The 27733-nt window shown below is 39.6% G+C and overlaps 3 protein-coding genes and 3 long non-coding RNA genes across 6 annotated transcripts in view; all 6 read left to right on the top strand.

Annotated features, from left to right (window-relative positions):
- Positions 1-166: 166 nt before the first annotated feature.
- LOC124282532 lies at positions 167-2901 on the top strand. The gene is made up of 3 exons (XR_006900173.1): positions 167-259; positions 1095-1200; positions 2830-2901. It is a non-coding gene; the product is annotated as an uncharacterized LOC124282532 (long non-coding RNA).
- A 669-nt stretch (positions 2902-3570) lies between these two features.
- Positions 3571-7908, top strand: LOC124282386. The gene is made up of 3 exons (XR_006900142.1): positions 3571-3786; positions 5297-5347; positions 7229-7908. It is a non-coding gene; the product is annotated as an uncharacterized LOC124282386 (long non-coding RNA).
- Positions 7909-13951: 6043 nt separating this feature from the next.
- Positions 13952-19335, top strand: LOC124282528. Its single transcript, XM_046718542.1, has 8 exons — positions 13952-13992; positions 15305-15990; positions 16076-16218; positions 16543-16640; positions 16971-17118; positions 17315-17544; positions 18066-18119; positions 18599-19335. The coding sequence occupies exons 2-8, from the start codon at positions 15313-15315 to the stop codon at positions 19333-19335; spliced, it is 2088 nt and encodes a 695-aa protein (XP_046574498.1). The 5' UTR covers positions 13952-13992; positions 15305-15312.
- Positions 19336-19427: 92 nt separating this feature from the next.
- On the top strand, positions 19428-20408 carry LOC124282557. Its single transcript, XR_006900189.1, has 3 exons — positions 19428-19513; positions 19839-19936; positions 20267-20408. It is a non-coding gene; the product is annotated as an uncharacterized LOC124282557 (long non-coding RNA).
- Positions 20409-20616: 208 nt separating this feature from the next.
- LOC124282527 lies at positions 20617-24743 on the top strand. Its single transcript, XM_046718541.1, has 7 exons — positions 20617-20840; positions 21362-21415; positions 21896-22581; positions 22667-22809; positions 23135-23232; positions 23554-23701; positions 24674-24743. Exons 3-7 carry the CDS (start codon positions 21904-21906, stop codon positions 24741-24743), a joined length of 1137 nt encoding a protein of 378 aa, XP_046574497.1. The 5' UTR covers positions 20617-20840; positions 21362-21415; positions 21896-21903.
- Positions 24744-24754: 11 nt separating this feature from the next.
- LOC124282526 (polycystic kidney disease protein 1-like 2) overlaps positions 24755-27733 on the top strand; it is a 59311-nt gene continuing 56332 nt past the window's right edge. Inside the window, exon 1 of the mRNA XM_046718540.1 lies at positions 24755-24968. Within this exon, the coding sequence (XP_046574496.1) occupies positions 24776-24968 (193 nt within the window). The 5' untranslated portion in view covers positions 24755-24775. The remainder of the gene's footprint in view (positions 24969-27733) is intronic.

The raw sequence follows: 27733 nt of genomic DNA, 5'->3' as shown, positions 1-27733 counted from the left end.
TACCAAACTGAGCATCAGAGATCTGTTACACTCCAGGCTTTCCCCCAACATCAAGCTGACAGTAAGGTAATTGAAATGCTGTTCAAGGTTGCATCAAACATTAAACACTGATTTATTCCCTATGTACAGGGTAACAGAGGTAAATCTGCTGCTGTGTACACCATCTCCTACCACTTTACAGCCAAACACCTTCGAGTTGATCTACAGGTAGAGGGGAAGAGGAACAGAACATGTCTCCACTTCGGCCTCTCGAAACAAGGTGAGAATTGGGTAACATGTCACCACTTCAGCCTCTTGGAACAAGGTAAGGACTGGGTAACATGTTACCACTTCAGCCTCTTGGAACAAGGTAAGGATTGGGTAACATGTCTCCACTTCAGCCTCTTGGAACAAGGTAAGGATTGGATGACATGTCTCCACCACAGCTTGTAGTAATATAATGATTGGGTTAACTGTCCATTATTTAGCTTGGAAGTTAACAATGATTGGTTTCAGCAGACCCTAATAGGGAGTCCCTGACCCTGGACTTTTTTTCTTTAGTTGCACCATAGTTTTATCACCATCTTGCTATTGTACTTCTTTTATGCCATTAAACACATTCATAAACACAGCCATTAATCATTTGGTCCAAGACTTCAGAGGAACTATTTGTTTTCCACCAAAGGCTATGTAAATTACATAATCTCGTCATAGTATCATATGCAGATAACTTAAAGATGTATGTATAGTCTAAAATGTCATATATTTTGTAACCTACCTACTGATCTGACCTTGCACAGAAAGAATTGGTGTCAATTTGACACAATTTTGCAACTAATAACATCTGTAGGCAAAGATTAGAAATAAACATTGGAATGCCCAGCACATTGATTTTTTAAAGGAAATATAATGTCCCAATCTACTAATTTCATGAAGCACAGATAGAACTGAGCTCATTTTGACACAATTTAGCCACTGATTACATACGTAGACAGAGATTAGAAATAGGTACTGGGACATTTAGCACATTGATTGAAATGGAATGTGGAGTCTGAATGTTTTAGATATTAGCTAATATACATTGTTTTGTTACACACAACAAGTCTCTCCCACAGATGCTGTACCAGTGTTGCCTGAGAGTGTAGGACAGACATACTTCTTCACAGCCGTTTATCAGCTCCCTCGTGTCAACATCAACAATGCAAGGAATCTGTATACAAGGTGAGACTCATTTATCCCATTCCCTCATTTAATGATATAATGAGTGAGTGAGTTTAGATTCTCGCCGCTTTAAGCAATATTCCAGCAGTATCACAGCGGGGACATCAGAAATGGGCTTCATACAATGTACCCATGTGGGGAATCAAATCCGGGCCTTCATCTTGAGGAGAGAACACTTTAACCACTAAACTAATGCACTGTACCCTTAATGGTATAAGGGGCTACTGGTGGCCCAGTCTTCAGTTTATCAGACTCCTCCTGTCAATGTGAACAACACAAGGAATCTGTATACAAGCTGGTACTCATCTATCCCTTTCCCTCATTTAATATCATGAGGGGGCACTGGTGGCTCAGGAGCGCCTTATTTCCTAACAATATACTGGATCCCATACTTCATCGTTTATAATACAGAGTTTTACTGGATCAGTGTTCCCGCGGGGTTTTTCAACAGCCGATGACCTCATTCACCGGTCCTGCACGAAATCTGCCAGTCACAAAATATCATGAAAAAGACAATGAAATTAAATTAAAGATGATGCGTTGCACTGTTCTTTCAGAGCTGATTTTTTTTAACAACTCTTGGTAAAGCCATTTAATTTGCCAGCAAGCTCACATATTTTACAGTACATGATAACAGTCTGAATTAAATTTCCCTAATTTACTAGGTTATAATTTTGCAGACTGATTGCAACTTGAACTTCAATCATTATTTTGCACCTTAGTGTTGTTTGTTTCATCATCCTCGATAGCCAAAACCTTACATTTACCTCCCCCAAAAATGGAGAGCATCGTCTGCTTTCCGCTTTCCATTTCGACAGACACATGGTATTTAAACAATCGGGTAACATCATTATTTTCCATGATTTCCTGGACAACAGTAATTAGAGTGACGTTTCCAGGTAAAAAACACATCGATCATTTCCGAATGACTTTCAAACTGACCAATTACATTGCTCGTAGCATAATCAATTTAGAGGGAAACCTCATCTCACTCTCAAATCGTATGTGGCCGATTCTATTAGTAGAGAATTATTTTAGCGATTTTATGTTAATTTTGGTAAAAAAAATTGCAGAAAAAATAATGGTTTGGGTATTTTTCCTGTCATGGTGACTAATAGCTTCCAAATTTATTGGTCCTGGACAATTTTTACCGCAAATCCGGTTAGAGCGTCCGCCGGAGAGCAGAAGGTCGCGGGTTCGATCCCCGACCACGTCATACCAAAAGATGTTAAAATGTGGTACTTGTTGGTCCCTGCCTGGCGCTCGGCACTAATGGGTACAACAAGGACTGGTCGGCTCAGAGTCAGTATAATGTGTCTGAGTGGGGTATTCATGCTTCACTGCGGCATGGTATCTCAGTGGGCTAGCACTATAAAACCAGCAAATCTGGGCTAGTACAAGCAGCCGCACATACACATACACACCCATGCACATCGTCATATGAGCGAAATATTCTCAAGCACGACGTAAAACCCAATTTCACCTCACCTCACCTCACCTCACCTCACCGAAATTCCAGTATATACCGGAGAACGGAAACACTGTGGATGCAAAACATTGTTACCTCACCATGCACAGATATTTCACTACTGTCTTATAGACATTCAAGTTGATATGTCCTTCTTTCAGAGAATCAGCACATCACTTTAAAACAGGTCGGCACATACTACAAGTCTCAGAACTATCCCTGGATTTAAGGTGGGCTATACCATTGTAATGTCTGATCATATTAAACCACCTACCTTTCCAAGCTTATTATTATTATGAACATTATTGCCTCTTAATAATGTAATAATAAGTATTTGTGCGTAATATACAGTGGTGAGGAAAATGCATGCCTTCTGTGCCTGATTCCGTTTACTGTTAGTCAAGCAGATTTGGGTAACAATATGAATGGGTAATGAAATACAGCGTGAAGTCAACAGTCGAAACATTATTCATTATATTCAGTGAAACAATAACAAAAAACATTCTTTGACATGCTTTGGCCATGTTGTGAGTGTTAATTTATCTCAACAATGACCAGTGACTACATTACTGTCGAATTAAACATATAAGACTGTTGACTATTATCCTGCATGGGTTAGATATATTCCATTTTGCATATCTCTCTTTTATAAATAAAACCGATATTCAAATAAAAATACTTTTTATAGAAACTTCACGAATATTCTTGTGATTGAAATGACAAATTAAATTCGTGAAAGTTCATGGTTTAAACCACTGAATATGAGAGTGATGATGTTTATTTAAGTCTCACTATGTGAGTGAATTGTAACAGCCCTACTATGAACATCTGAAGCATCAAGATAACCATTATAATCCCTAGTTGAGTGTCTGTGCTCCACAGTTGTACAGCAGGATGTGGAGGAGAGTTGGGTGAGTCTGTGACTCTGACAGTAACCTGCTCTAACTGTGATGGACTGGGCAGTGTCAGCTACATATGGGACTTACAGATAGTACAGTTGGAAAACCTGCCCCGAGAGGTCTGGGAGGATCGAGCTACATTTGCCAGCAGTGATACAACACTCACATTGCCTGGCAGCTTCTTCAACCCTTTCCAGTCCTACGTATTCACCGTTTCAGGTAGTCATATATTTTATCAAATTATACACTTTACTGTCAAATAACTTAAGGTAACTTCCAAAATGTACATATTTTGTAGGGATGATGGCAAATTAAAACATTTACCCAAGACCTCAATCAGAACCAGCCTAGTTGGTTATCGACAACTCATGGGGATGCAAAGATGGATTTGGTTACCAGCAGCCTGGTTCGTAAGAGTTGATGAAATAGATTGTGTGGACAGATCTACAGACTCATGTTTCATGTGTATTACGGGTTATCGGACACTTTAGAACATATTTGTTTTCTCGTCAGTCACATGAAGAACTGTAAAACATGTTGTATGTGACTCACAAAACACAACTCTTGCCTCGTATGAGTATGTACAATGTCTGTGTGATGCAACTATTATAAGAATCAACTCTGCCATCCAAAAACATCATGATATACATGTATGCACTAATAAAGCACCATCTGAATCCAAGGGAAACTTTTAAGATTTAGTTCCCAACAGGCAGTCATGCCCAAGCATACTGGAATGTACATGCAAAACATGTGCATCTCACAATATCTCAAAAACTATGGGTCACAATTCATGTGCTGCTAAGATCACAAACGTGGTGGTGGTGTAGAAATTTAAGTTCATGAACCTTATATTACCGTAGATAAGCCGGTCACCAGAAAAAAAGTTTAACGAAAGTGTTATCCGTAGATAAGCCGACCCCCTTCTACAGGCTGCTTTTTTGGTCTTCAAAATTCGGCTTATCTACGGTAATATATGGTATGTGCACTACAGTGGCCCTGTGCTCATGGCTCAGTGATAGTGTGGGGTTGCATTTTGTATGACTGCAAAATTGTCTCAAAATTGTCAACACTCAATTGTCAATGTTATCAGGAAGTACTCAACACTGCTGTGCCATATTTTCATACCCGTCCCCTTGTCAGTTGTCCAATATTCATGGATGACTACACCAGACCTTACCATTTTCAAGCAGAACAACACCATCGAAACATTACCATGGTCCACATTAGGATCCCCAGTATGAACTGATATGGTCTCCAGTGATGGTTCATACAATCACAACAATCATTATTTGAGAACTCTGTGACAATCAGATTGATGGCATTGTTATAGTGATCAAAATCTCTGCCGTTTTGGATGTTCAACTTTTTGTGAATTCCTCTCATATTGCAAGTAAACTGTAAACAAATACCAGTTCCAGTTTTGTTTTTGTTTCAATCAAAGTAAAGTATGTTACAGTGACTAATTCAATACACAGAATTTGGATTTCGAAGCAGATACAATCATACAACATGTAGTGTATTCATACTGATTAAAACAAATAGTGGGTGGTGCTTCAAGATTAATGTGGTGTGTATATAAGCCAACGATACATAAATGCCTTGAACAATTTGTTTCAAAAGTATACAATATAAAAACAGACATGCCTTTTCACATTATATATATTCATTGATGATAGTCTGATTATGAATTTATTGTGGTCTTAACAAGATACTGATATATATGCAGGTACAGTCTCAGGGACAGAAGGGACAGCCAGCTATACTATCCCAGAAAGAGGTGGGTGTTACATCTGAGAATCTTTCTAAATGAACACACTCAGCTGGAGATGGCCGCTGTAAACCTACCGGTACATGAGTGTTGCTCATTATAGACTATTTTGATTTTAATATGTCAAGAGCTAAGGGCTGTCACATAGTTTTTCCCTCATAGATCCTGAATCCAACTCACATTGTACTTGATATGCTTCACTAAGGAGCATATGAAAACTGTGACATGATTCACTTCTTAAGACACTTACCAAAGGTACAAAATATGAGCACTTATTTTTAGATTTTGCAAAAATATACGCAGTTGGAACTGGGCCTGTAAAGACTAAAACATTTGTGCTCATCGATTGTGGAAAATTATTGTACCTTTCGAGGAATCACTTAATTGTATGGTATAGACCACTGTCATACTGAATATTGCTGAATGTTGCTTTTAACAACAAGCAAGATCATTTAATAAAAATATATGTAAAGTATGAAATAGATGTTCATAAAAAAAAAACATCAAACTTGCTTCCACAGGAGATATTACTTTGGTGAGATAAGTGATTTCTCGCAGGTGATGTCGCTGCTATGAAATTGCATCAGAATGCTTTGCAGAACATTATGATGTCATTCATTACCATAATATTACAATCAAATCCTTCTACCACTGAAAGCATGTTTACTGTATCTGTTACACTCAAGACACTGGTTATTCCTGTTTCTAAGATGCCTAGCGTTTAGAACAATCGAAAAAAAAATACATTATCAGACAATAAAGGTATAGTTTTTTGATGACGTAACAATTGAATGACGTTTTCCCGTCACTGCACCATTCTAGTGTGCCCCCTCGTAATCGAATTATTTTACATTACGTCACAATGTAAGCGATGTCACGATGCATGTCAGTTGTCATCGCCTCGTACGGCCTCCGACAGTAAACTACTCCGTTGCATCCCGTTTCTTGGTTTGCAGTTGCTTCACTCAGCTAACATCACTGGTGGAAGCATTACATTTATGTTTTACGACGGATAAAATGTGTCAATTCGACTCACAGGTTTTCAGCGACACGGTAACGTTCGCAATGTTTACATTCCCACAATGCAATCGTGGAATGTCGCTTGACTACTCAGCTTCATCTGGATGTACTGATCTAAACTTACGTTGGTAGTAGAAATGCGACGTTCATATTGCCCCATATGGTTTACGCTAATGACAGATGTAATTAAAATAATTCAGAGAAGATATTTAATCCGAACGTAAACCGTCATCAAACTGTCATCAATTCTTTTTTTCTGGTAACGTTCGACTTAACGTAGGGGGGCAGACACATCAATGGAACAGCGCGCCAGTTAGCCCTGTGCGAGGATTCTTTATTTAGGTCACCGACACCATCGTTTGTTTTCTGCCTTAAATTAATCGTAATTATCCTTAGAAAGTATTAAATTTAGCATCTAAGAAAAGATGTAAAGTTCGCTCTACCCCAATGTGTTTTGTAATAAAGTATAGTTTTGCCCTGAACTATACTTTATTACAAAACACATTGGGGTAGAGCGAACTTTATTTCCTAATTACAAACTGGAAAACTAGGAGGCATGGTTTTTAATATAAAGTAGAATTTTACCCTCATCTTTTGATATCAGTTGTGATCAGCACCCCTTGATAAAAGTTGAAAAGCCTCAGTTGAAATGTTTATCTTGTTAGTTCTCTAAATGTATGCAATATTTGTAAAGATTTGATCATATAGAAACCCAATGATCAACCTGTTGCCTTCTAAGGTTTGAAAAAGGTTACATATTAATCTTAGATACTGACATTTCATTTAAAAACAGAAATATGCAGCTGACAAAACGAAAACTGTAAGGGACTATAAACATAAGATGATAAATGTTATGTGTATCTATTTCAGAACAGACATTATTTATCACAACCAACATTAACGCAACCTCTGCAACGGTTGACAGCCGAGTCGCCTTCTTAGTGCTGCTGAACGATTCCGACTCACCTGTGTTGATTGACATTGGAGGATATGACCAGTGCACACCACAGTTCAACACCGTCTCAAACTCAACAAGAAGGACATACCCACTGTCCATGTTTTTACTGTCAAAGAGCACAAAGGGGATCAAATATGCAGTGTTCGACACTCAGTTTCAAACAAATGGCAACTTCATCGTCAGTGCATCAACAACAGATTCCCCATCCAGTTCCTCTCAAGTCTCTGTTTCAGTAGTGTATGAGAACGAACAAGTTGGTGTATGTACTAATGACACTGTTATAAACGAGACTTCGAGGACACTTCAGACTGCTAAAACATTGAGCTATTCCATGGATATTAACTTCCAAACCAATGGACGCACTGGATGTCCATCAGTTACTGAAAACTATTCATGGTTCATTCAACATTTCAAGTCTTACGACACAAGTGTGTGCACTACAGAGGAAGACTTCGAAGCGGTAGATTTGTATAATGTCAATATACATGATCAAGTGTTTTCTGTTACGTCGGGAGATTTATTAGAAGGTTATTACAAGGTGTGTCTGGCTTCAGAGATACATAATAATTCGGTCTCACTTGGCACAAGGACTGTTTGTGTAAGTACATATGTGTTTGTGACATGTTTTCATTCTCTAGACATTCTATTTTTGCATAAGTGAGTTATATTTATTTTTCTCAAAACTGGTCAGTGACTTAAGGCTTGTTGGTGAGATGGTCTCCTCAAGTAGTACCAATTGTTTTCAAGGCAACTTGAGACGACCTTGAAGATTCAGGCTGGACCTGGTCTTCAGCAAGACATGCAATTAACGGGATCGGGCAGTCAGGCTCACTAACTTGGTCATTGTATCCCAGTTGCATAGATCGTTGCTCAAGATGTCAATCATTGGGTTGTCTGGTCCAGAGTGAGTGAGTTTAGTTTAGTTTTATGCCGCACTCAGCAATATTCTAGCTATATGGCGGCGGTTTATAAATAATCAAGTCTGGACCAGACAATCCAGTAATTGGGAACATGTGGTCTGGTCAAGAACGTTGTCATTCTTGCTGCGTTAAACAACATGCAAGTCAAAGCGTACGGACTGGAAATCGAATATGACTGCTAGTGGCCGAACCAGACATATTGAAAAACACCCACGAGTAGTTGAACATGTTTAAAATGTAATAGCGATTGGTGCATGGTACAAATTTGAACTGAGTTTTGGTCGAGGAAGGTCTTTGAATAGGTACAAGCTCGTCTACTGAGAGTTTCTAGTGCTTTGGTTCATCCCCACACTGAAACAAATATTTCATGCGATGTGTCCTTAGGCAAGTGACTGTTCAAAACATGTCATTGGTCAGCTGGCAGTAAATTGGTTCCCAGTAGAATGAGATATCAAAAGTACTGTATCTTCAATATTTATTTTTTGGCATCTATGTGTGGGTTTATTTTAGCATATTTATGTTTAATGCAGTGTTCACGAATCATGTTTGAAAGGAACAGGACATTGGGTCCTGTAAGTTTCAGATGTCTGTCTGACCCATTGAAAATTCACAGGACCCATAGAGTAAAATTAAACACACATTTCAGATTTAGCATTTCTTATAATTGGCACCAAAATCATACACAAACATAAGATTTATAAACAGCAAACAGGTGTCACATGTCCCATATAACAACTTCAGTCAAAGTCATTGTGAAATATACAGTCAGACACTGGGGCCGGCGGGTTGTAGACTTCTATCGGACCGTTGGCAAATATGCCGTATTTGTCAGAGGGTCAGACGCTATTCGTGAACACTGTTAATGGATCACTGTCTGCTGTGGAGCTATTTTTTGACTCTCTGAAATAGCTGAGAAATCAGTTTCGCCCTCAGTATTTAATCAGAGAAGTTTTAACATTACACATTCAGGTGAATGTGTCTGTATTTATTTATTTCAGGGCTTTATTCAGTTACAGGATGATGTAATCAGCTCAGAAATTGCTGCGGATAACCAAGATGCCATCAGGTAGGACTAGAATCAATGCAGTCCCTTTTCCCTATATACTGTTTGAAAGTATTGTGAAAAGTCAGAGATATGTCAGTGTTTACATCAGAGGATATGGTCAGACAAATTCAGATGATTGATGTAGTGAGCTAATTATCTTGTAACAAAAACTGTAAACCAGTTCAAAGTTTGTATTAAAGGAAGTGAGCCTTGTGAAACCCTGTTGTTAGAATTTAAGGTTTTAAGGAGCCCTTCATTCAAATATATTGTTTTTGCAAAAACAGTCTCAGGTTTTTCTATCTGGAAACAGGAGTTAAGTTACAGATTTTACATTCGGGTGAATACATAACCTCTATTACATCACTGACTAAAGTGCTGTGTTTTGGCTGCCTTCACAATATTCTTCCGATTTTCAACAGAGGTCCTGTGCAATGTCAACTATTTGTAATTATTCGTGCAAGTACTAGCATCTTGCTTGGCATGTCTCTTCTCTCCTTAGTAAAGTGATACCAACACCTTCAAAATATGTTTTGTGACAGTTTTTCTGGCACATGAAGGGGACAGATGGACATGTGCCCTGAAAGGCAATCCGTGAAACATCAGAACAAGAATCTGTATCAAAACATGACACATACAACAACAAAATATGGATACAAGCATATATATTGATTGGTTTGTTGTTGGTGTGTGCCATGTTATTCTTCACATACAACAACAAAATATGGATACAAGCATATATATTGATTGGTTTGTTGTTGGTGTGTGCCATGTTATTCTTCACATACAACAACAAATTATTGATTCACATACAACAACAAAATATGGATACAAGCATATATATTGATTGGTTAGTTGTTGGTGTGTGCCATGTTATTCTTCACATACAACAACAAAATATGGATACAAGCATATATATTAATTGGTTTGTTGTTGGTGTGTGCCATGTTATTCTTCACATACAAGAATCCTTTCATAAGGGTGTTTCTCTCACCAAATCTGGACAGTCGACAATTTTACAGAGTTTCTTTCTATGTAATTATGGATGTCCAGCAAGTTGCTGTGGCCTAATGACTTTATCTTCTTTCCCAGAAATGACCTAGGTTAGTATCACAACAGTCCATGAAATTTGGTTATGTCTCAACCTATCACAGTTCCACCCTTCTTCAATGCCAAGCTTCACCAAGGCATGGAAGAAGTTCACTGAGAGAAATGTCAACTATCTACAATGTATTTAGTAGTTCACCTAAATTTCTTGGTGTTACAAGTTAAAAGATCATCTGATCATCCATACAGTCCAGAAGCATCAAGGAGGAGGTCATAGAGATAGCATGCCCAGTGGAAGAGGGGATCGCTGCCTTTAGCAGACCACCAGCAGCTGCTATGCAAACAAGTTATACTGACCTGGTTTGGGTCTAAGGATTTCTATTCTTGACTACAGGATTTCATCCTATCACTGACTCATGTGCCAGGGTGAGGACGTCTTTTTTCACAGCCAAATATGAGAAGCATATCACATCCAACCAAGGATTCTAGAAGACCTGACTTGGTATCCCAATGGGAATCCATCAGTTCGTTCTGGAGGGGACCTATTTGGCAGCACCTCCTTTGCCTTTATCCAGAGATGGTTTTATGTTACAAGACAAGAATTGATATATTCTTACAGATGGCAGCAGGGCTTCCTGTTCCCCATTCTTCCCTAGTCCTGAAGAAAAATCCTACAAACATGCCGATAATCATGGATCTGAGGTTCTCAACCAATCAATTCTAGTTCGTCCACTGAAGGTCAAGATGAAGCTTGTATAGATACCTCATACCACGCTCAGGGAGAATAGATGATCAGATTCAACTTAATTTGAACACAATATTCATGATTCAGTTCATGGCTCATCTTGATTTCCTTGTAAGTTGGTGTTTATACTGAAATTGAACAGGACAAACATTGCATTGGAGAAAGTTACAACTTTTCCAGAAGATTACTGTGTAGGGTTTCAGTATGCATGCTTGTCTCAAAAGGAAGTATCCCCATTCGTCTTTATCGTAGTATTAATCGTCGCCTCTTGTGTTTGCAAAATGTTATAATTGTGTATCGTTACTGCACACAAGCGTTCTCTGGTTTGGTTTCCGATTACAACTGATAATTGATCGATTACTACGGTCCGATGATCAAGCTGCATGTTGTGAGCAATAACCAGCATTACTCACAACAATGTGTGTCAGTTGCAAAAATGGAAGGCATTAATGGTGATAGTGCTGGAATATTGCTAAAAGCAGCATTACACCATACACACTCACTCACTCACTCACTCACTCATTTTACAATGCAGTAGAGTTTAGGTATAGCTAATGCCAGCCTATGATCAGTAAATAAAGATGAGGGTACGGCAGCTAAAAATGCTCTTTTGTGTAATTATGCCCAGACTACTGTTACATTTATTTTTTTCATTCTTTCCATGCATATATGTACCCGTCAACTCAGATTTTATTTGGTTATTGTGATATATTTCGTGTAAATTTGAAGCTAATCTGGAGCTTTATGTATTGAAAACATCCTGTTTCAGTTGTTCACATGGATGTCCCGAAGACTGCCTGGAGTCTGTGACTCTGACAGCACACTGCCCAGACTGCCCAGAATGCCCAGAATGCCCAGGCTACACATGGGAAATTAGCAAGCAAGGAGGTGAGCTGCTCCCTCGGCAGATGTGGGAGAATCGGGCTGTGTTCAACAGCGACAACTCAACACTGTTTCTTCCTGCTGACTTCTTCAACCCTTTTGAAAGCTACAACATCCAGGTCAAACGTAAGCTTTAGTATAAACTCATGGAGAAAAGTATTGCAGCTGTACATGTTTTTTCATAGTATGCGTATGTTACCATTTCCCATAGCAAAGAAACTTATACAAACCTTAAAGGCACAATGTAACACATTTTCGATAATATTTTGGCCTATATTATATATATTGAGGCATATGCGTTTACTTTAGCTTCCTATTGATGCAATGAAAGACTTATCATCCCTTAAATCTTGCCTAAAATCGATAATTGAAACCTCGAGGCAAACAGCTTCCAAACAGAACACTTGCCATATATGGATGTAAACAATTGCTCCGTACATCGAAAACTGTCGCTCGCAGTGTTGTCGGTGTTTCCTGAACTTGTTTCAATCACAAGTTGTGCGTAGGATATTCATTAAGAGCGCTCCAAGGGACATACCTCTATGGGGTTTGCTTGAAATAATGTAAGGGATGATAAGTCTTTTAATGCAACATTGCACTAATTCATTCGAACTTTTTAATTTAATATTTTAATATAAATACATAATTTATTTGGAATAAACAATATGGTAGCTTCCCTGAGGGCTGATAGATAGTATTATTGAGAGAAATGCATTATTATTTCTAGAGAAGTGTGGTGTGATATAGTGCCTTTAACTTACTGTCTGTATATATAGGCCGTCAAGGAATAACTGAATGCGATAGGATGGCAAATGGGGGGGGGAACTAGTCATGCATGGAAGCTGTTTAAACAGCGTTGATGACTAGAGGTATTGCGTTCCATTGTTGATAGGTGCTTTTGTCCAATACAAGATGTGGGACTGGAGGATCTTTCTGAAACCCATAATGTCCTAACTTGCTCCATGGAGTTGAGATCTAGACTCCTGGTGGGCCAAGGGCGAGTTCCTATGCCTCATGAAGTATCAAATGCATGTGCTTGATGTGGCCTAGCATTGTCATCCATGAAGACTGGCCTTGTGTTCAGATGGTCATCAAAATGTGGTACAACCCCCCTGTTTGTGATATGAGTGATGTACTATTGTCCTCTAAGAAGGGCTGTATCCTCCCTAGGGGTTGTCATGGTTGACCTGAATGCTGACAGTCCTTATATAACAGCTGATAGTTTAGGGACGCCTGCAAACATCTCTTGCAATTGCACTCATTGGCATGCCAGCATTCTGCTAACCAATAACATGTCATCTTTAAGAAATTATCATTTTAGGAGGTCCCATATTTATTTATCAAAATTGCTGAGTGCAGCATAAGACTGAACTAACTTCGCTCGCTCGCTCGCTCATTCTTTATTGATATTTGTGTGTAGTTTGTGGACATTAAGTATTTGCCTGTGCTCTTAGAAAGGGAACTTGTGTCATGACATTTTATGTTAGAGAGTGCCAATACTTTATCAGGATACTAACATACTGTCACAAGAATAGAGGCCTTGGCTTCCCCTTGTCCTTTGTTCCCATAACCATATGTTTGTATCCTGATAAAGTATTGGCACTTTCTATCTAACATAAAATGTCCGGAGTTATTTCAAAACACGTAAAGCTGCATCGTGTAATTCTAACAATTGACAGCAATTACAACATAATTACAGCTTACACGCCAAAGTTGCATGGCAGGACTTCTGCAGCATCAAGCAACAAACATGTACATATTTGTGCAGTTTGTGTTAGCTGTGGATGCCAACAACAGGAGAACATATGTTTAAACTATGTCTTTTTCAAACTCTTGGTGTCACCATATATGTGTGGTGATTCCTTCATAAAATTTTCTCCATTTTACATTTTATTCCCAATGGAATAAGTTTGGGCAGATAATTGAGACTGATTGTTTTGTGATGTTGACAATATATTTTACCACTTTGAAATGTACCTTGAATCATTATAGATGCAAGTTCACTTTCTGAGGAAGCAGTGTGCTTTATTTCATCAAAGGGTATGTATTACCATTTGGTAGGCGAAGTCATTTCATTCTCCTGCTGGAAGTTACTTATCCTCCGCAATGCTATTGACCAGTAATTACTTGACTTACTATTGTTTTCATGTGTACAGTTGTATGATTATGTGGGAATGAGGGTGTGTATGTTTAGTTATGTACCAAAAAACTGAAACCTTTATGCATATTTAAACATAAGTGATATTGGGTTCTTAACTACCGTAGGTGAAGGTCCATTCTTTGTAACAGGGTTTTATCAATAAAATATGAATTTAAAAAAATATAAATAAATAAAATATCAATGCCAATACTGGTATACGCACATTCAAAATTTCAACTATGTGTATCAATGTCATGCAAAATGTATAGATTTAAGTAAAACACAAACTTCAAGGCAATCTATAAGCTGACTGAATTGAGCAACCCGTGAAGGTTTAGGTTAGAATATGGATCTTTAGTAACCCATGCTTGTCGTAAGAAGCGACTAACGGGATCGGGTGGTCAGGCTCGCTGACTTGGTTGACACATGTCATCGGTTCCCATTTGCGTAGAACGATGCTCATGCTGTTGATCACTGGATTATCTGGTCAAGACTCGATTATTTACATATAGCTGGAATATTGCTGAGTGTGGCGTGAAATTTAACTCACTCACTCACTGAATTGAGCATATGTTTTATGTATGTTTTGGTTAACCATTTAATACCTTTCATTTTTAGTATATTTTTAGATATATCCTCATTACAGAGCTGTTTGGTTTAACCATGTTCTGTTCTAATAGAAAGGACTAAGTTAGGGACCGTTCATAATTTATGGCTGGGAGGGGTGATGATGATTTTAAGGGGGATCACCCATTTTGTTCTGAGGAGGCAGAGGGGGTCATCAGTTTGTACACAGAAATGTACACAGAAATGTTTAAAAAATTATGCTTTAACGTTATGGGAAGGGAGGGGGGGCATTGATTTTGTACATGACATGCAGGGCGGGGTCACTTACTTTGTACATAAATTTTAGGGAGGGTCATTCACATTGTACATGCTAGCCCATGAAAATCATCATATCATATCATATCATATCTCACACACACACACACACACACACACACACACACAAATCTTTATGGTTCATAATGTTATTTTAGGATACATTATTTTAATGTATATAATTTATTGAGAATTATCACAAATTACATCTCTTGAACTTGAGAAAATTTAGACCTTGTAATTTTGTCAATAATAATTATTATTTGGGGAGTCATGGTCAGAGGTATTATTGAGCCTTTCCCACATTTTTTGGCTTCTTATTCATTCCAGAGGACAAGATGTACATAACGTCCAACAGCAACAGCAGCTCCGTCCCTGTAGACAGCTACATAACATTCCTGCTGCTGGTCAGTGATTCCATCTCCTCCACATCAGTGGACATCGGTGGACAAGACTCCTGCATCCCCGTCCTTCAGACTCTCACACCATCAGCCAGAAGTAGCTTCCCTCTCTCCACCTTTCTACTGTCTCCATCCACAGAGGGACTGAAATATGCCTTGTTTGGGAGGCACTTGGGAAGTCATGGCAACTTGATCATCAATGCATCAACAACTAGCCCCACACCCAGTCAGTCTTTAACATCACTGGATGTAGCGTATGAGAAGATGGAGGTTGGCCAGTGTACTAATGACACCATTGTGAATGGAACATCCAGGAGTATTCAAGGTGCTCCTGTGTACTTTAGAAGCCGTGATTTGTACTTGAGTCTGACCAGTACAGTTTCCTGTGTGTTAACCTCCCAGAACTACAACTGGACAGTGATGTCTTACAAAGAGGAAGATACCAGTATGTGTTATAGAGAGGAAGATTTTGAAGATGTCACCTTGGATGTTGGCAGTTTGACCAGTGAAGTTCTTCACATCTCTGCAGGGTCTTTACCTAAGGGTTACTACAGAATAGGTGTGACCTTTGAAAATCATGACTCCCATTCTTCTGTTGGCACCAGAACTCTTTATGTGAGTAATTTTTCTCATTACTACATGCATGTTGCTTTCTGTTTTGTGTAGGGAATTTTAAATTCTTTACATTGATTCATTCCAGGGTTTTCTCCAGGTTGTGAATGAGCCCCTGATTGTGGTGATGTCCCCCAGCGTCACACATCTGGTCCATGACAGAAATCTCCCTCTTGTCCTCAATGCCAGTGCCAGCTACAACCCCAATGTTGGCCTTCACACTACAATCAGGTATTGTTAGTACACAAGTACGCCAATACAGTATTTGAATACACATTGCTTTTGTTTGATTAATAATTTCACATGGATGCGAAAACACAGATCATATATTCATGAAGGTTCCGGTGAGGTAAATAAGTTAAAGCTGCAGCGTGTACAGCAGCTTGAGAAAGAAGTTTTTCATGTCCTTCTTTTCACTTCTGTCTTTGGAGTATTTCCATTAAATACCCTTTTCTATTTTTTTAAATATTAGTCTGAACTTGAAGCTGTGTGATATTAAGTGTGTATGCCAGAGCTATTTCAGTTATGGTCTGAACTGAGAGTGTTTTACTTCAGGTTTTCATGGCATTGCCAAATGGATGGTCAGCCCTGTGACTGTGTGCCTAGGATGTGGCCTGGTGTTGGAAATGACACTGAAATAATTCCTCACACTGGTATGATGAGCAGACATTGTGTATTCTGTGGTGATATTTCTAAATATGTTTTTTTATTTTCATGAGGAATTCCCCTTCTTTCAAGGTCAAACCATATGGAATTACACTTTGAATTGTCACTCTTTCAGAACCATAAAATGGGATTGATTGATCAGATGCATTGCTTGTATGAGTTCCAAACCAGAAGGAAGATTTTGTTCCAGACATCAATATGGAGTATAAAGCACTGATAACAATAAAACTGATTTCCCCAAAGATTGTTCTTAATTATGTCCAGAGATACTTAATCATGAAATATGGGGTAAAACACATTGTTTACAATCTGTTCAGACCCTGTACTGAGGATTGAGGGCCGACATTTGACTGTAGGTCAGAATTACTCCTTCACTGTGACCCTAGACTCAGACAATGTGACTGGCAGCAACCACACTGTCTTGGTGACGGCCACTGGTGTTGTCAGCCTGCAACTGGAAATCAAGTAAGTGAGATGTGGTGGTAAGACCTTGTCAGTAAATAATGACATGCACTCTCGTACCAACAGCTGCAGGTTATGTTTTATGTCCCGATGAGACTAACTACAAACCAAATAAAGCTGAGTGCTGTAAATGTTTTCAAGATGTCCTTGGGTGCTGGTGGGTTGTCTGCAGATTAGAACATGTTCATTTCCACTTCAGCTGTTCATCAGTGGGTGTTTCTGCAGAGTCTGTGACACTGACAGTAACCTGCTCTAACTGTGATGGACTGGGCAGTGTCAGCTACACGTGGGCCATACACAAAGATCAAGTGGGGGCGCTGCCTCCTCAGCTTTGGGAGGGTCATGCTGTGTTGAACAGTGACAAGTTAACACTGACTTTACCTGGATACTTCTTCAACCCATTTGAGGTCTACAACATCAGTGTCACAGGTGAACACAGCATCTGCTGAGGTTGGAACAGGGAACAATGTTATTTAATGTACTCTCATTAGAGATGTGTAAAGCATCATAACATGTTCATGTTCAGGGAACAAGTTGACCTATTCGTGTAAGCTCCTGCAACTCACTACATTGCTGTGGGATACCAGAAACCTGTGATATTGAGTTGACATCCTAGATCCACCCTGATCCTGGACCACGGTCTACTAAGCTGACATAGCACTAAGTAAAAGTGATCATAGCTCCCATACTTTAACATAGACTTGTCACTGGTATAGCACTGTGATTGTAGAAGAGGGTCCAGAACACTTGGGGTCTACAAAAGTGGAAAAGACCTATCATCTGGATCTACCCCATGAAGCTGAAATGCTGCAAAATAACTGAAATATAACACATGATGCTTACTCATGTTGACTAAATTGAATTATACTTTATGAGTGTATGTATTCTATTCAGCAGAGAAACTGTGCAATATCTTTGTTTATTATTGTTGATGAAAGTTTTTATTTCAGCCATAACCAACGCTTCAGCTGTGGGTTCTGCTTTCCACGTGATACCAGCCAGAGGTAGGTGTCAGTCAGCGCCATCTTGACATACACCCAGTTGGGACCTAAGTATGTCCCCTGAATCTGACTTGGCATGATCAAAGTTGGAGAGGGATTAACAGGACTGCATGGTTTGGGGGTGCTATTTCTAATAACTTTTCAGGTCATTTAAAGTTCCTGTTGATAAAAAAACAAAAACACCTCTTATTGCAATGTTTGAACAGGATATTGTCCTCAGTTAAACTAGATTAAATAGTAGGAAAGTTAAAACATGTCATTGCATTGTCTGTTTGTCTGGCTTTACACCATCCACTGTGCTATGCTTTGTTGGCATTATTATAAAGGTACCTGGACCCTATGAGTTGTGTGCTCTTTTTGAAAGTATTTGCAGTTTTAAAGGCATGTGTGGCTGAAGGCCTCAAAACTGAAGGAACTATAGTTTTTTTACATGTTGAGCATGATCTCACAGAATCCATCATGGCAGGATATTTTTTTTCCAGAGGACAAGATGTACATAACGTCCAACAGCAACAGCAGCTCCGTCCCTGTAGACAGCTACATAACATTCCTGCTGCTGGTCAGTGATTCCATCTCCTCCACATCAGTGGACATCGGTGGACAAGACTCCTGCATCCCCGTCCTTCAGACTCTCACACCATCAGCCAGAAGTAGCTTCCCTCTCTCCACCTTTCTACTGTCTCCATCCACAGAGGGACTGAAATATGCCTTGTTTGGGAGGCACTTGGGAAGTCATGGCAACTTGATCATCAATGCATCAACAGCTAGCCCCACACCCAGTCAGTCTTTAACATCACTGGATGTAGTGTATGAGAAGATGGAGGTTGGCCAGTGTACTAATGACACCATTGTGAATGGAACATCCAGGAGTATTCAAGGTGCTCCTGTGTACTTTAGAAGCCGTGATTTGTACTTGAGTCTGACCAGTACAGTTTCCTGTGTGTTAACCTCCCAGAACTACAACTGGACAGTGATGTCTTACAAAGAGGAAGATACCAGTATGTGTTATAGAGAGGAAGATTTTGAAGATGTCACCTTGGTTGTTGGCAGTTTGACCAGTGAGGTTCTTCACATCTCTGCAGGGTCTTTACCTCAGGGTTACTACAGAATAGGTGTGACCTTTGAAAATCATGACTCCCATTCTTCTGTTGGCACCAGAACTCTTTATGTGAGTAATTTTTCTCATTACTACATGCATGTTGCTTTCTGTTTTGTGTAGGGAATTTTAAAATCTTTACATTGATTCATTCCAGGGTTTTCTCCAGGTTGTGAATGAGCCCCTGATTGTGGTGATGTCCCCCCAGCGTCACACATCTGGTCCATGACAGAAATCTCCCTCTTGTCCTCAATGCCAGTGCCAGCTACAACCCCAATGTTGGCCTTCACACTACAATCAGGTATTGTTAGTACACAAGTACGCCAATACAGTATTTGAATACACATTGCTTTTGTTTGATTAATAATTTCACATGGATGCGAAAACACAGATCATATATTCATGAAGGTTCCGGTGAGGTAAATAAGTTAAAGCTGCAGCGTGTACAGCAGCTTGAGAAAGAAGTTTTTTCATGTCCTTCTTTTCACTTCTGTCTTTGGAGTATTTCCATTAAATACCCTTTTCTATTTTTTTAAATATTAGTCTGAACTTGAAGCTGTGTGATATTAAGTGTGTATGCCAGAGCTATTTCAGTTATGGTCTGAACTGAGAGTGTTTTACTTCAGGTTTTCATGGCATTGCCAAATGGATGGTCAGCCCTGTGACTGTGTGCCTAGGATGTGGCCTGGTGTTGGAAATGACACTGAAATAATTCCTCACACTGGTATGATGAGCAGACATTGTGTATTCTGTGGTGATATTTCTAAATATGTTTTTTTATTTTCATGAGGAATTCCCCTTCTTTCAAGGTCAAACCATATGGAATTACACTTTGAATTGTCACTCTTTCAGAACCATAAAATGGGATTGATTGATCAGATGCATTGCTTGTATGAGTTCCAAACCAGAAGGAAGATTTTGTTCCAGACATCAATATGGAGTATAAAGCACTGATAACAATAAAACTGATTTCCCCAAAGATTGTTCTTAATTATGTCCAGAGATACTTAATCATGAAATATGGGGTAAAACACATTGTTTACAATCTGTTCAGACCCTGTACTGAGGATTGAGGGCCGACATTTGACTGTAGGTCAGAATTACTCCTTCACTGTGACCCTAGACTCAGACAATGTGACTGGCAGCAACCACACTGTCTTGGTGACGGCCACTGGTGTTGTCAGCCTGCAACTGGAAATCAAGTAAGTGAGATGTGGTGGTAAGACCTTGTCAGTAAATAATGACATGCACTCTCGTACCAACAGCTGCAGGTTATGTTTTATGTCCCGATGAGACTAACTACAAACCAAATAAACCTGAGTGCTGTAAATGTTTTCAAGATGTCCTTGGGTGCTGGTGGGTTGTCTGCAGATTAGAACATGTTCATTTCCACTTCAGCTGTTCATCAGTGGGTGTTTCTGCAGAGTCTGTGACACTGACAGTAACCTGCTCTAACTGTGATGGACTGGGCAGTGTCAGCTACACGTGGGCCATACACAAAGATCAAGTGGGGGCGCTGCCTCCTCAGCTTTGGGAGGGTCATGCTGTGTTGAACAGTGACAAGTTAACACTGACTTTACCTGGATACTTCTTCAACCCATTTGAGGTCTACAACATCAGTGTCACAGGTGAACACAGCATCTGCTGAGGTTGGAACAGGGAACAATGTTATTTAATGTACTCTCATTAGAGATGTGTAAAGCATCATAACATGTTCATGTTCAGGGAACAAGTTGACCTATTCGTGTAAGCTCCTGCAACTCACTACATTGCTGTGGGATACCAGAAACCTGTGATATTGAGTTGACATCCTAGATCCACCCTGATCCTGGACCACGGTCTACTAAGCTGACATAGCACTAAGTAAAAGTGATCATAGCTCCCATACTTTAACATAGACTTGTCACTGGTATAGCACTGTGATTGTAGAAGAGGGTCCAGAACACTTGGGGTCTACAAAAGTGGAAAAAGACCTATCATCTGGATCTACCCCATGAAGCTGAAATGCTGCAAAATAACTGAAATATAACACATGATGCTTACTCATGTTGACTAAATTGAATTATACTTTATGAGTGTATGTATTCTATTCAGCAGAGAAACTGTGCAATATCTTTGTTTATTATTGTTGATGAAAGTTTTATTTCAGCCATAACCAACGCTTCAGCTGTGGGTTCTGCTTTCCACGTGATACCAGCCAGAGGTAGGTGTCAGTCAGCAGCCATCTTGACATACACCCAGTTGGGACCTAAGTATGTCCCCTGAATCTGACTTGGCATGATCAAAGTTGGAGAGGGATTAACAGGACTGCATGGTTTGGGGGTGCTATTTCTAATAACTTTTCAGGTCATTTAAAGTTCCTGTTGATAAAAAACAAAAACACCTCTTATTGCAATGTTTGAACAGGATATTGTCCTCAGTTAAACTAGATTAAATAGTAGGAAAGTTAAAACATGTCATTGCATTGTCTGTTTGTCTGGCTTTACACCATCCACTGTGCTATGCTTTGTTGGCATTATTATAAAGGTACCTGGACCCTATGAGTTGTGTGCTCTTTTTGAAAGTATTTGCAGTTTTAAAGGCATGTGTGGCTGAAGGCCTCAAAACTGAAGGAACTATAGTTTTTTTACATGTTGAGCATGATCTCACAGAATCCATCATGGCAGGATATTTTTTTTTCCAGAGGACAAGATGTACATAACGTCCAACAGCAACAGCAGCTCCGTCCCTGTAGACAGCTACATAACATTCCTGCTGCTGGTCAGTGATTCCATCTCCTCCACATCAGTGGACATCGGTGGACAAGACTCCTGCATCCCCGTCCTTCAGACTCTCACACCATCAGCCAGAAGTAGCTTCCCTCTCTCCACCTTTCTACTGTCTCCATCCACAGAGGGACTGAAATATGCCTTGTTTGGGAGGCACTTGGGAAGTCATGGCAACTTGATCATCAATGCATCAACAGCTAGCCCCACACCCAGTCAGTCTTTAACATCACTGGATGTAGTGTATGAGAAGATGGAGGTTGGCCAGTGTACTAATGACACCATTGTGAATGGAACATCCAGGAGTATTCAAGGTGCTCCTGTGTACTTTAGAAGCCGTGATTTGTACTTGAGTCTGACCAGTACAGTTTCCTGTGTGTTAACCTCCCAGAACTACAACTGGACAGTGATGTCTTACAAAGAGGAAGATACCAGTATGTGTTATAGAGAGGAAGATTTTGAAGATGTCACCTTGGTTGTTGGCAGTTTGACCAGTGAGGTTCTTCACATCTCTGCAGGGTCTTTACCTCAGGGTTACTACAGAATAGGTGTGACCTTTGAAAATCATGACTCCCATTCTTCTGTTGGCACCAGAACTCTTTATGTGAGTAATTTTTCTCATTACTACATGCATGTTGCTTTCTGTTTTGTGTAGGGAATTTTAAAATCTTTACATTGATTCATTCCAGGGTTTTCTCCAGGTTGTGAATGAGCCCCTGATTGTGGTGATGTCCCCCAGCGTCACACATCTGGTCCATGACAGAAATCTCCCTCTTGTCCTCAATGCCAGTGCCAGCTACAACCCCAATGTTGGCCTTCACACTACAATCAGGTATTGTTAGTACACAAGTACGCCAATACAGTATTTGAATACACATTGCTTTTGTTTGATTAATAATTTCACATGGATGCGAAAACACAGATCATATATTCATGAAGGTTCCGGTGAGGTAAATAAGTTAAAGCTGCAGCGTGTACAGCAGCTTGAGAAAGAAGTTTTTCATGTCCTTCTTTTCACTTCTGTCTTTGGAGTATTTCCATTAAATACCCTTTTCTATTTTTTTTAAATATTAGTCTGAACTTGAAGCTGTGTGATATTAAGTGTGTATGCCAGAGCTATTTAAGTTATAGCCTGAACTGAGAGTGTTTAACTTCAGGTTTTCATGGCATTGCCAAATGGATGGTCAGCCCTGTGACTGTGTGCCTGGGATGTGGCCTGGTGTTGGAAATGACACTGAAATAATTCCTCACACTGGTAAGATGGACAAACATTGTTTATACTGTGGTGACAACTCTTTATTTGGGTTTTTAGGAGAAATTCCAAGGTTACATAACTGATAATTCCACTGAAACTCTAAATCTTTTCCTCTTTAGATCATTAAATAAGATTGATTGATGAGCTGCATTGTCTGTAGGTGTAGTTTTTGTTCAAGACATCAATCCATAACGTAGAGAACCTGTAACAATATTTCAATTGAAAAAGAAAACTGATTTACTTGCAGTTATCCCTCAAAGGTTTGAGGAGTAAAGGAGATACTTGAACATTTATAATACGTAAACTTTGCTATCTGTTCAGACCCAGTACTGAGGATTGAAGGCCGACATTTGACTGTAGGTCAGAACTACTCCTTCACTGTGACCCTAGACTCAGACAATGTGACTGGCAGCAACCACACTGTCTTGGTGATGGCCACTGGTGATGTCAGTCTTCATTTTAACATCAGGTCTGTGTCTGAGTGGAACTTATCACTCATTAGAGGATTCCTCAGGATTCTTTTAGTTGATCTTGTATACAGGATGCATAAAAGTTATCCAAAAATAATAATAAAGACTTTTTGAATGTTTCCAAGATTGTCCCCTGCCGCAACGCGGAATGGGGTCTTATGTATTCAGCATTGTACCCAATGTCTTCAAATTTGGTGACAGCCTACATTGGTGATTATCTTGCCTCACACATAAATGTCGTTTTCTGATTGGCTGAGCGCCCTTCTGAGTACCCCGCTGAAAATGCCGAACTCATTTGGTACTACATAGTAGTAATTCTTTATCTCGAATAACATTGAATCATGTATGATGTACGGAAATTACTAATGTTTTGTGAATGCAAATCGATGTAAGGGAGATAACGCTAAATGTTTTTCTTGTCGTCTGGTACTCCATACTATGATTTGATGCCTGTGCTTCAAACAGTTCAAAATTACCATTGAGGTGTTCAGTAAGATAAATACATTGTTCACTGGTCCCTCGGGGCCCATTGGTTGATGTACCCTCCATGTTTCTCTATGTTCCCCTCGCCCTTCGGGCTCAGGGAACATAAACAAACATCGAGGGTACACAACTTATATTATACAGACACCAGTTTATTTGGGTGACCTTGACCTTATTTGCGGCAGGGGGACATTGCCATGTTAGTGGCAAACACTTGTCATATATTTGAAGTAATGATTGTAGCTTCATGGAATAATTTTCTTTGCGATTGCAAAATGTCATAACCTTGAGAGAGTGGTTCTTCAGTCAAAAGGTCCAGATTTACTCAGTTTTTCTGAATTGTAGTTAGATGTGGTGTCAGTTAAAAGTTGAAAGGGCCACAGAGGCTGCCAAGTCATCTATGGCACCATTTTCTCTATTCAGAAACATATAAGGATTCGAATCTTGGTTTGCCCCAATTATGTTCTAACCTCATGTTCTATTTTCAGATGCATCATCATCCTTTGTACATATGTTTCTACTCCGTCAGTAGCCATTTTACCTGTTTCAGATGCATAAGTGGATGTGGAAGGACATTTGCACCATCAGAAATGGTTTCCTTCAAAGTGAGCTGCTCAAATTGTTATGGAACAGTGAAATACTCATGGAGGGTTGAACGTAACGGGAGAGAGGTCCTGCCAGTGACCTCATTGACACCACAAGCTGTGGTTGGCAGTGACGGATCTCTCACGGTACCTGCCCGTACCTTATTGCCATGGGACAGCTACAACTTCATTGTGCGAGGTAAGAAATCATGCTGTGAGTTGGTCGGCCTTCAATGGTGTATGGTGTGATTTAAGCTGAAGGGGTCGTTGTCGGCACGGGTACTACAGATATGTACCCCAGGTATGTTTCTGTATACAGAAACATACCCTGGCCATAATGAGAATACAGAAACGTACCCTAGGAAGATTCTATTCCCATTGTGTCGTATTCTTGATCGGAACTGTCATACTGTTGTATTAGATACATTTTATTGCGTTATGTAAGTAATGAGAATACACAGTAACGGATATTTCGCGATGATGAATACCACTCGAATCAGTTGAACGGGAACAACTACATGCAGTTTCAGAAACGGTTTTGGATTACCTGAATATGGACTCGTCCGCCTTTGAGGGTGCACCGGATGGTATGTTTCTGTATTTTGACTTTGTTTAGGGTACATATTGCTGCCTGGCAGAAACGCACAGGCTAGGACACACCATGTGCCTTGAAGGAATGGTTGATCTCTAGTACCTGTGACCTAAGTGTCGATCCCTTCATTAGAATCTGATATATTCCTCAAGTTTGATAAACAGTGTTTGGTGGGTGTTCCGTTCTGAGTTTTAGGCCCATGTGCTTCAACCTAGAGAATTTTAATGTTGCTGTGAGTGATGTCCCTGGGTAAAATCACATGGCGAACTTCTGTATTTACAACATTCAATGTGTACAGGTCAGATGTTTGACAGAAAATAGACCACTTAAATGCATGCAAGTCTCATGAGTAACATATGTTATATTTGGAATTACACTTTCTTAGTAAAGTACAAATTCTAGTTCATTTGTTGGGTTTGAGTCCCATCCTAGATTCGAACCCACACCCTCAGAGTCAGGCACCTAATCGCCAGCACACAAAGTCAGCCACCACGGCTTCCACAAAAGTGGAAGTTGGACAACTGGTAGTCCAGACCGTGGACTTTGTGTACCCCTCTGATAAGTGTAAATTGGCATGGCTCCCGATGGCCGAAAGCTATGAATACACAATGCCATTTAGAAAGCGGTCAGATGTAACATATGTTATATTTGGGATTACACTTTCTTAGTAAAGTACGGATTCTAGTAATTTTGTTGGGTTGAGTCCCATCCAGGATCTGTGCCAATTTACAATTATCAGAGGGGTACATAAATTCCGCAGTCTAGACTACCAGTTGTCCGACTTCCATCTTTGTGGAAGCCTCGGTGGCTGAGTGGGTTAGACAGTTGACTGTGTGCTGGTGATTAGCTAGGTGCCTGACTCTGAGGGTGTGGGTTCGAATCCGGGAAGGCATTGTGTATTCACAACTCTCATGAGGTTTCTATCAACATGGAAAATATTTTAATCGGACATATTCCGGAATTGTTTAAGAGTGATAAAGGTTCTGACTTTTGAAAATGTTAGTGAAGCAGTCCAGTGCAAATGACTACTCTTGAATTCCATACATTTATTCATTTAAGACTATTCCATTTAAAGGTCACATGCAACCAAAACATCAAACATAATTAAAACACAATTATCACTTCTTTATGACATATAATATGCATTGCTGATTATGAAAAAACAAATAAACAAAATTATAAGCGTATAATCGCAATATTTTGTACTTGGGTTTACCTCCCTCGAAACGAAGCAGCCGGGATACCGAACCCAGTCAGAGCGGGTGGGTGTGCACTCAAGTGTAACGGCTGGTTCATTTGCAGATGCCGCCTCCACGGCTCATTGTGTGTGTATATATAGAGATGTTGGGTTTTGTAAATACATGCTCATTTTTTGTGTATAACATTTTGCAATCAACAGACATCATAACATGTCATGTGTTCAAGCATCACACCTGCCTGTCTGTGTAATTACATAATGTGACAGAGACCGAACTCAAGCCATATATCAGTGCGTTTTGTTTATGGTGTATAGCCTGATTGGTGTTAAGTTCAAATTGCATGTGGTCAGTGGTCGCAGTTGTGTATTGAATATTGTCATTAGCAGACAGGCAGGCAGACACACAGGTGTCAATAAAACTAGACATTGAGTTTTGTCTGTGACAACGACATATCTATATCACAGTTAGAAATTGTGTCAACGCTAAATAATGACATTGCTTTTAAGTATGGAACTGAGAAAGTGACTCGGTAAGAAGAACGTGTGGTGAAATAGACAAATGAAATTATATAAACAGTTTATTTACTGTCATAACATATAAAAAGCTCGCGCCTGTGAGACATCAACAAAACATTATGAAAATAGCTCACACCAAAGCCTTCACCGAGTATTCACCAGACAGCCCGCTTCCAAGTTGCGCGAACCTATTTCACAGCGCACATGCTATGAGCGCACCCCAGCTGTTGAAACCCGTTTTCCCCCGAAATTTTTTGGGGAAAGTTAGTGAATCGTTTGAACTCCGATTTCGCGCGGGTTATTTTTCAACTTTATAACTTGAATTTGCATTTTTGATGATTTGTTTCGCTACGTCAATACTGAAAGGTATCAGAATCTGCAAAGTTGTGTTTTACGTTGCATGTGACCTTTAAAGAAACTATAGAAATTTATTGTGGCTTAAAGATAAAACAGAAAACATTTGAAGTGCTTGAAAACTTAATATTCTTATTTACGGTCAAGCTCTTCTTTAAAATGAATTTAGCACTAAAGGTCATTAAAAATAGTTAGGATATTTACTAAGCTCTCTGCATACTGATACAATTATTACCGGCATCACCTTGCAGACTTTATGTGTTTCCAGGTAGCATGCCAAGGTTAGTTTTTTATAAATCTTTGC

Source organism: Haliotis rubra, unplaced genomic scaffold (assembly GCF_003918875.1).
Source record: "Haliotis rubra isolate DU_JTF1 unplaced genomic scaffold, ASM391887v1 Scf3, whole genome shotgun sequence".
Lineage (NCBI taxonomy): Eukaryota > Metazoa > Mollusca > Gastropoda > Lepetellida > Haliotidae > Haliotis > Haliotis rubra.
The sequence above is the reverse complement of the archived record's forward strand: the minus strand, read 5'-3'. Positions and strand labels throughout refer to the sequence as shown.

Excerpts from the sequence above, each read along its gene's own strand:
- LOC124282528 (XM_046718542.1), top strand. The coding sequence starts at position 15,313 with ATGTACATAACGTCCAACAGCAACAGCAGCTCCGTCCCTGTAGACAGC. Across the intron at positions 15,991-16,075 it reads TTGGCACCAGAACTCTTTAT|GGTTTTCTCCAGGTTGTGAA; the intron begins GTGAGTAATTTT and ends GATTCATTCCAG. Across the intron at positions 17,545-18,065 it reads CTACAACATCAGTGTCACAG|CCATAACCAACGCTTCAGCT; the intron begins GTGAACACAGCA and ends TTTTTATTTCAG.
- LOC124282527 (XM_046718541.1), top strand. The coding sequence starts at position 21,904 with ATGTACATAACGTCCAACAGCAACAGCAGCTCCGTCCCTGTAGACAGC. Across the intron at positions 23,233-23,553 it reads TGAAATAATTCCTCACACTG|ACCCAGTACTGAGGATTGAA; the intron begins GTAAGATGGACA and ends CTATCTGTTCAG. Across the intron at positions 23,702-24,673 it reads AGTCTTCATTTTAACATCAG|ATGCATCATCATCCTTTGTA; the intron begins GTCTGTGTCTGA and ends TTCTATTTTCAG.